The sequence below is a fragment of the Sinocyclocheilus grahami genome, unplaced genomic scaffold (genome assembly GCF_001515645.1).
Source record: "Sinocyclocheilus grahami isolate Dianchi unplaced genomic scaffold, SAMN03320097.WGS_v1.1 scaffold746.1, whole genome shotgun sequence".
Lineage (NCBI taxonomy): Eukaryota > Metazoa > Chordata > Actinopteri > Cypriniformes > Cyprinidae > Sinocyclocheilus > Sinocyclocheilus grahami.
This window is the reverse complement of record NW_015505925.1, coordinates 268,707-277,292: the sequence shown is the minus strand read 5'-3', so window position 1 is coordinate 277,292 and position 8,586 is coordinate 268,707. Positions and strand designations below refer to the sequence as shown.

At 34.8% G+C, this 8,586-nt stretch overlaps 1 protein-coding gene across 1 annotated transcript in view; it reads left to right on the top strand.

Annotated features, from left to right (window-relative positions):
• Positions 1-8,586, top strand: part of LOC107560840 (guanylate cyclase soluble subunit alpha-2) — a 35,186-nt gene that overhangs the window by 18,559 nt on the left and 8,041 nt on the right. The window contains exons 5-7 of the mRNA XM_016245107.1: positions 3,229-3,384; positions 4,627-4,956; positions 7,581-7,724. Of these exons, the coding sequence (XP_016100593.1) occupies positions 3,229-3,384; positions 4,627-4,956; positions 7,581-7,724 (630 nt within the window). The remainder of the gene's footprint in view (positions 1-3,228; positions 3,385-4,626; positions 4,957-7,580; positions 7,725-8,586) is intronic.

Here is an 8,586-nt window from a genome sequence, read left to right as displayed (position 1 = left end):
CACACACACACACACACACACACACACACACACACACACACACACACACACACACACACACACACACACACACACAGCCCAGTCTTGCATCACACTGCATTATTTAAGCAGAACTCTCCATCTCGGCATAATACATCTATACAGCCGGGACCGAGGCGAGGAAACACACACACACACACGCATTTTTGTAAATATACACACACTTCATCGTAATGAACTTTCTGTTCACACCTGAACTTCTTTTTCCTTCATGTGAACAAGCAGACGGTGTGTGAATTCGATATCTCTGTCCTGTTACGTACCGAGCCGCAGGCCGTGATGAATGCAAGCGTTGCAGTGTCCTGTGAAAGAAGTTTAAGTTCAAGTACTAAAATGACTAAAACTATAACTGAAATAAAAATAAATGAAAGCTGGTAATGTTTGTGTGTGCGTATATATACGTATATACAGGTGCATCGCATGAAAAAGTTCATTTTGTTTGGTAACTTATTTCAAAAAGTGAAACTTTCATATATTCTATATTCATTACATGTGAAGTAAAACATTTAAAACATTTTTGTTTTAATTTTGATGATTAGAGCTTACAGCTCATGAAAGTCAAAAATCCAGAATCTCAAAATATTAGAATATTTACATTTGAGTTTAATTAAATGACCATCCTTACAGTATAAATTCCGGGTATCTCTTGTTCTTTAAATCCACAATAATGGGGAAGACTGCTGACTGGGCAATGGTCCAGAAGACAATCATTGACACCCTCCACAAAGAAGGTAAATCACAAAAGGTCATTACTGAAATGGGTGGTTGTTCACAGAGTGCTGTATCAAAGCATATTAAATGCAAATTTGACTGAAAGGAAGAAATTGGGTAGGAAAAGGTGCACAAGCAACAGGGATTGACCGCAAGCTTGAGAATACGGTCAAACAAAGCCGATTCAACACTTGCGAGAGCTTCACGAGGAGTGGACTGAAACTGGAGTCAGCCCCGACCAAGTATTGAGTGCATAAATGAACATAATTTAAAGAACCTGAACTTTTCTGTTTTGCAAATCCTTTTTTTTTTTATTGATCTTAGGAAATATTCTAATATTTTGAGATTCTGGATTTTTGACTTTCATGAGCTGTAAGCTCTAATCATCAAAATTAAAACAAAAAAACTTTTTAAATGTTTTACTTTACATGTAATGAATATAGAATATATGAAAGTTTCACGTTTTGAAATGTTACCAAAAAAAATTTTTCACGATATTCAAATTTTTATTGGTGGCTGACTAAATACTTTTTTTCCCCACTGTATATATATATAAAACTAAAAAAAATGTTTTGTCATTTGCATTAGTTTTTTATTATTAGCTTCAATGTATTTCTTTATTTACATAATATCAATTTGCTAAACTCAAAAGTAAAGCTAAATAGAAATATTTAGAAAAAAATAATAAAAAGAACAAAAGAACAACAAATTTACTAAAAAAAAAAAGTTTTATTTGTCTGCATATATTTTATTTATTTTATTTTATTTATTTATAGTTTTAAAAAAAATCATTTTTAGGTTTTAGTTATTTTAGTACATCAAGTTAAACTGAATGAAAATGAGAAATGTTGAAATATACTTTGCTTTTGCTTTTATATATTTGATTACAGTTTGTTTGGTATTTATTTTAATAATGTTTATAGTATTTGGATTTATTGGTTTTATTTTTAAATTTTAGTACTTCAACTTCAGACTTATTTTATTTTAGCTAGCTGACTAGGAAACATTTCTAATTTTCATTTTTTAACTTGATGTATTAAAAACTAAAGCTGAAATAAAAATGTATAAAAACTGTATAAACAACAAAAACAACCTAATAAATATGACAAAAATACAACAAAATTGCTAAAACTTTTTGTAAATTAAATTTAAAATGTGGAAAATGAACAAATTTGAACTTCTTAAAATTTATATTTAGTTTTAATATATTTTTACATAAAGTCATGACAAAAGAGCATAACAAAATTACTAAAACTTAAACTGAATTTAAAATGAAAACTGATAATATAAATATAAAAGCTAATAACAAATATTAGTGATAATATAAGTAATATATCACAGAGGGATGCATTGCTGAGTGGTGTCTAGGGTGTGTTTTTTTCTGGTTCAAGTGGAAAAAAAAGAGTCCTGAATAGTGTGTGTATATATATATATATATATATATATATATATATATATACACTCTTAAAAAATAGAGGTGCTTCAAATGGCTCTTCACAGCGATGCCATAGAACAGGGATCCTCAAATCTGGCCCACGAGATCCACTTTCCTGCAGAGTTTAGCTCTAACCCTAATCAAACACTCCTGAGCATGCTAATCAATGTCTTCAGGATCATTAGAAAATCACAGGTAGGTTAGTTTGATCAGGGTTGGAGCTAAACTCTGCAGCGCATTGGCCCTCCAGGGCAAGATTTGAGGAACCCTGCCATAGAAGAACCATTTTTGGTTCCATAAAGAACCATCCGGTCAAAGAACCATCTCTTTCTTACGTTTTTATAATCTGAAGAACCTTCTTTCGCCACAAAGAAGCTTTTGTGAAACAGAAAGGTTCTTCAGATGTTAAAGGTTCTTTATGGAACCATTTAGACAAAAAGGTTCTTCTATGGCATCGTGAAGCACCTTTATTTTTAAGAGTGTATATCAGCTGTTTTCTGGTCCAGCAGATGAAAATGGTTCATCTGATCACTTTAAGTACCATGATTTGAGGAATCCTTCATGACTGGAGCACAAACTCTGCTAGACGAGTTATATGCTGAAATAAAATGCATTCTCCTAACAAACGTGGATTCATCGCATATTCTAGGTATATTCTCATAAAACATGCAGAGAACATTGAATACTTGCTCAAGAATTCCACCATAGCAACCAAATCCTAATAAAAGAACAGCCTCTCTCACTAAATCTCTCTCTCTCCTCTAGTGATGTGATGTGATGAGATTGTGTGTGTGTGTGTGTATTTGAAATGTATGACGCTAAAATCCGATATGCTTTGTTGTTTTTCTTAACAAGCATGTAAACATATTTATGCGAGTGCGCCTTCATGGCAACACGAACACGTCTGGCTTATTATTGCATTAATATTAATTCCCAGCCAATAAATTGAATTTGTAATATGTTATGCATATTTGCTTTTCCATTTCAGTGCTTTACTTTCGTCTGTGTGTGTGTGTGTGTGTGTGTGTGTGTGTGTGTTTCAGGTGATGGAGCTCAAAGGTCAGATGCTTCACCTCCCAGAATCCCACTCCATCATGTTCCTGGGCTCGCCGCGTGTCGATAGGCTGGAGGAGCTCATGGGGCGGGGCTTACATCTGTCTGACATCCCTATTCATGACGCCACACGTGATGTCATTCTGGTGGGTGTGTCAGTCAAACATCATTAGATTTTCAAAGAGTTTACTGTAAACAGAATAGAGTTTGGCTAATGAACTGTTACTTGATGGAACAATTGTAATTATTACTATTAATAAATGTAATTATTTATTGTTTTGACTTCATATCATACTTACACCCCTTATTATGAAAAGGATATTTCTGGTTCTGGATGTCAGTGTTGTTACTGTAAACTACATTTACATTACATTTTGGAATTGCTAGTAGATTTCACAATTCATTACAAACAGCAAGCAACACATCGTTTTAAAAGTGAAATTTTGAAATAGAAACACTTTAAACTGTATTTTCTTGTAAAACATATTTTCTCATTAAACATACCCTAATAATTAGAAATTATGCAATTTTATTTCTAACTTTACAAAACATTGTTTTACAGTGTAAATCTACAATTATTAAAAAAAAAATTTAATAATTGACATAAAGCTGAAATAAAAATATTAGATTAAAAACTTTACATGAAAAAAATGCTTTGGTAATTAGCTGGAATTGAAGTACTAAAATTACTAAAACTAAAACTGAGGTAAAAAACAAAAATTTATGCGAAATAGAAATAGTAAAAAACTAATGTTTTGTAATTTTTATTAGTTTTAGTTTTTTTATTAATATTTTATTTACATTTATTTTAATATATATTTTATTTACATAAAATAACAAAAAATACAACTGAAATAAATATAAAGCTAAAAATAAATATTAAAAAGGTTTTTTATATTTATCTTCATTTTTATTTCAGTTTTAGTTTTTGTAAATAATAGAATAATAAATATACTTTATATACAGTACATAACATAATTACTAAAACTTTAACTAAAATAAAAATAAATTAAAGATGAGTAGAAATATACAAAACAGTTTCATCATTTTAATTCGTTTTGGTTTTATAATTACTATCATTTTGGCTTTATAATATTGTATTTATATAATATATTATTTATATTTAGCTTTATTTTTATTTACATAAAATTTCTAAAACTTATACTGAAATAAAAATCAATTAAAGCTAAATATAAATATTTTTTTAAAAACTCATAAAAATGACAAAAAACATAAAATTACAAAAAATTTAAATTTTAATGAAAACTGAAAATACGAAAAAATAAAAGCTAATTAAAAATATTAAGTACTCTAACAGTTTATAAATAATACAAAAATAACACTACTGGACATTACCTGCCATAATTCTTATCTGATCATTTCTGTAGGTTGGAGAACAGGCCAAAGCTCAGGATGGGCTGAAGAAACGCATGGATAAACTCAAAGCCACCCTGGAGAAAACCCACCAGGCTTTAGAGGAGGAGAAGCACAGAACCGTCGACCTGCTCTACTCCATCTTTCCCGGCGATGTGGCTCAGAGACTCTGGCAGGGCCTTCCGGTTCAGGCAAAGAAGTTTGATGACGTTACCATGCTGTTCTCTGACATCGTGGGCTTCACAGCCGTGTGTGCGCAGTGCACGCCAATGCAGGTCATCAGCATGCTGAACGAGCTCTACACGCGCTTCGACTACCAGTGCGGCATCCTGGACGTCTATAAGGTAAAGCTATCTGTCACACTCCATACATCGCTTTTAACCAGGACACCCTAGCAACCACATAGCAACCAACTTCCTAGAAGCCACCTTAAACATCTAAGCAACAACATAGAAATCACCTACTAGCACCTTACCAACTGCATAGAAACCACCTAGTAACATCTTAGCAAATGCATAGCAACTGCATAGCAGCCCTGAAAATCCTAGTAATCACATAGAAGCCAACTTTCTAGAAACCACCCTGAACACTTTAGAAACCACCTAGAAACCTCCTAGAACACCCTATCATAGAAACCACCTAGTAACACCTTAGCAACTGCATAGCAACACTTTAAAAACTGAATAGTAACCTCCTAGAAACCACCCTAAACACCCTAACAATTCCATAGAAGCCACCAAGTAACACCTTAGCAATTGCAAAGCAACCTCCTAGAAACCACACTGAACACCCTAGCAATCACATAGAAACCACCTAGTAACACCTTAGCAACTGCATAGCAACTGAATAGTAACTCTGAAAATTCTAGCAATCACAGAAACCACCTAGTAACACCTTAGCAACTGCATAGGAACACCTTAAAAACTGAATAGTAACCTTCTAGAAACCACCGTGAACACCTTAGCAATCACATAGAAACCACCAAGTAACACCTTAGCAACTGCATAGTAACACCCTAACAACTGAATAGCAACCTAGAAACCACATTGAACACCCTAACAATTAAACATAAAACAACTTCCTAGAAACCACTCTGAACACCATAGCAACTGCATAGAAACCACCTAGTAACTGCATAGCAACCTCCTAGAAACCACATCGAACACCCTAACAATCGCATAAATCCAACTTCCTAGAAACCACTATGAACACCATAGCAACTTCAGAGAAACCACCTAGCAACACCTTAGCAACTGCATAGAAACCACCTAGCAAGACTTTAGCTACTGCATAGCAAAAACTTTAGTCAGATTCCAACAAATCATACATCATTTTAAAGGTTTTTAATGGAGATTGTGATAACAAAAAATAACTAATTTTTGCTCATTGTGACTCATTTTGCCAGCACAGGTCACATTTTAAATGAAGTCTATTTTAGGATTTTTTCTTAAACTGCTTTGATTTTGTGTGGGTGAAATATGACCGTAAAATGTTCTTGACTGGTTTAAATATACTGCACTATATTAAAGTACTGTTCTGAGTGGCCATCAGCATTTAAAAGCTTTTAACTTTACAAGCTGATCTTTAAACACACACACACATACACACTCTCTCTCTCTCTCTCTCTCACACACACACACACACACACACAGTGAGGACCGATGTGTTCAATGAAAAGGCATTTAGTGAGTGTATGTCAATAAATTGGCATTATAAACTCCATTACCCCAAATAAAAGTGTGTGTGTGTGTGAACTCTGATCCTCTCGCTCACTCACTCACTCACTCACTCACTCACTCACTCACTCACTCACTCACTCACTCACACACACACACACACAGACAGACAGTTTGTGTGTTTCTGAAGGCTGTATGTAAATGCGGTCTGCTGTGCTGGCATCAGTGCGTCTCCAGAGAGAGACAGATTCATATTTATGTGTCCCTCACCTGCTTTGTGTTAAGTGTTATTCATCAGAGAGCGTTTATATTCTGACAGCAGCCGCCTGTGAGCATCAAGAGCCTGAATCTGAGCTTGTGTGTGTGTGTGACGGGGTGAATCTCACAAAGACTCATCTCGGTCACATTTCACCCTAAATCAAAGAAAAAAATATATAGTTTGCATGAAACAAGATGATGTATTGGTATCATCAGATATGAAATAATAAGGCATTCTGGATTGTTGCTTACAGAAATAGAGTAAACGCTCTCTTCTTTTTAGGGTTTTTTCTTAAACTGCTTTGATTTTGTGTGGGTGAAATATGACCGTAAAATGTTCTTGACTGGTTTAAATATACTGCACTATATTAAAGTACTGTTCTGAGTGGCCATCAGCATTTAAAAGCTTTTAACTTTACAAGCTGATCTTTAAACACACACACACATACACACTCTCTCTCTCTCTCTCTCTCTCTCACACTCACACTCACACTCACACACACACACAGTGAGGACCGATGTGTTCAATGAAAAGGCATTTAGTGAGTGTATGTCAATAAATTGGCATTATAAACTCCATTACCCCAAATAAAAGTGTGTGTGTGTGTGAACTCTGATCCTCTCGCTCACTCACTCACTCACACACACACACAGACAGACAGACAGTTTGTGTGTTTCTGAAGGCTGTATGTAAATGCGGTCTGCTGTGCTGGCATCAGTGCGTCTCCAGAGAGAGACAGATTCATATTTATGTGTCCCTCACCTGCTTTGTGTTAAGTGTTATTCATCAGAGAGCGTTTATATTCTGACAGCAGCCGCCTGTGAGCATCAAGAGCCTGAATCTGAGCTTGTGTGTGTGTGTGACGGGGTGAATCTCACAAAGACTCATCTCGGTCACATTTCACCCTAAATCAAAGAAAAAAATATATAGTTTGCATGAAACAAGATGATGTATTGGTATCATCAGATATGAAATAATAAGGCATTCTGGATTGTTGCTTACAGAAATAGAGTAAACGCTCTCTTCTCCACAGATTGAGACTATCGGCGATGCGTACTGCGTGGCAGGCGGGCTCCACAGGAAGATTGACAGCCACGCTAAGCCAATCGCGCTCATGGCGCTGAAGATGATGGAGCTGTCGGAGGAAGTGCTGACGCCTGACGGGAAGCCAATCAAAGTGAGTTAGAGGTTTTGTTTGGAACTACTGTACTATTTTTTGCAGTATAGCGTGCAATTTTCTATTAAAATGCCTACTGCTACTTATTTGCGATATAATATTTGCAAAAATGTGAAGTGTAATTTTTTACTTCTTTCTTGATTGATTATTTGATGAAACGGACAACATTTAGGCATTATATTGTATTAAAATAGCAAATGTAAATATATAAAAAATATATATAAAAAGAATATATTAAAAATAAAATAAATTCATAAATTCATATTAAATCAAGGATTATATTTTCAAAATCGAAAATAAATACATATTAAATAAATATATAAAAATATATGAAATTATATGTCAAATGTCTGATGACTGCACACCGCTTGCTAAATTAAACATAAATATGGGCGTTCATGTGATCAGAATGTAACAGAGCTGGTGTGGATTCAGGGATTTGAATCCCATTCAAACACAACCTGCAAGATGTGTTTGTCTGTAGCTTTTGTTCATCATGCGTTGATGGCGGAGCGGCGGTTTAATGTTGCTTGCAGCGAGACACTCGTGTGTGGGGTTGTGTTAAGGATCTTGTGTTTAACAGCTCCATCGACAGCACTGGACTCACCGTAGAGACGGAGTGAGAGCGTGGAAGCTGGTCGCCATGGAGACGGCGGAACACTCCAAGTGCTTGCCGCTAATTGATTGTTAGATTGTTGCTGTTTTCTCCCATTTAGAGGGAGTCAACGAGCCAATCGCTGCGTCTGAGAGGCTCGGGCATGTGTGTGTGTGTGTGTTCAGAAGTGTCTCTGAGCATGTTGTCATGTCTGTATTGAAATGCCTGCAGCAATGATTGTTTGTTTAGTAAAACTGAATGATTGTG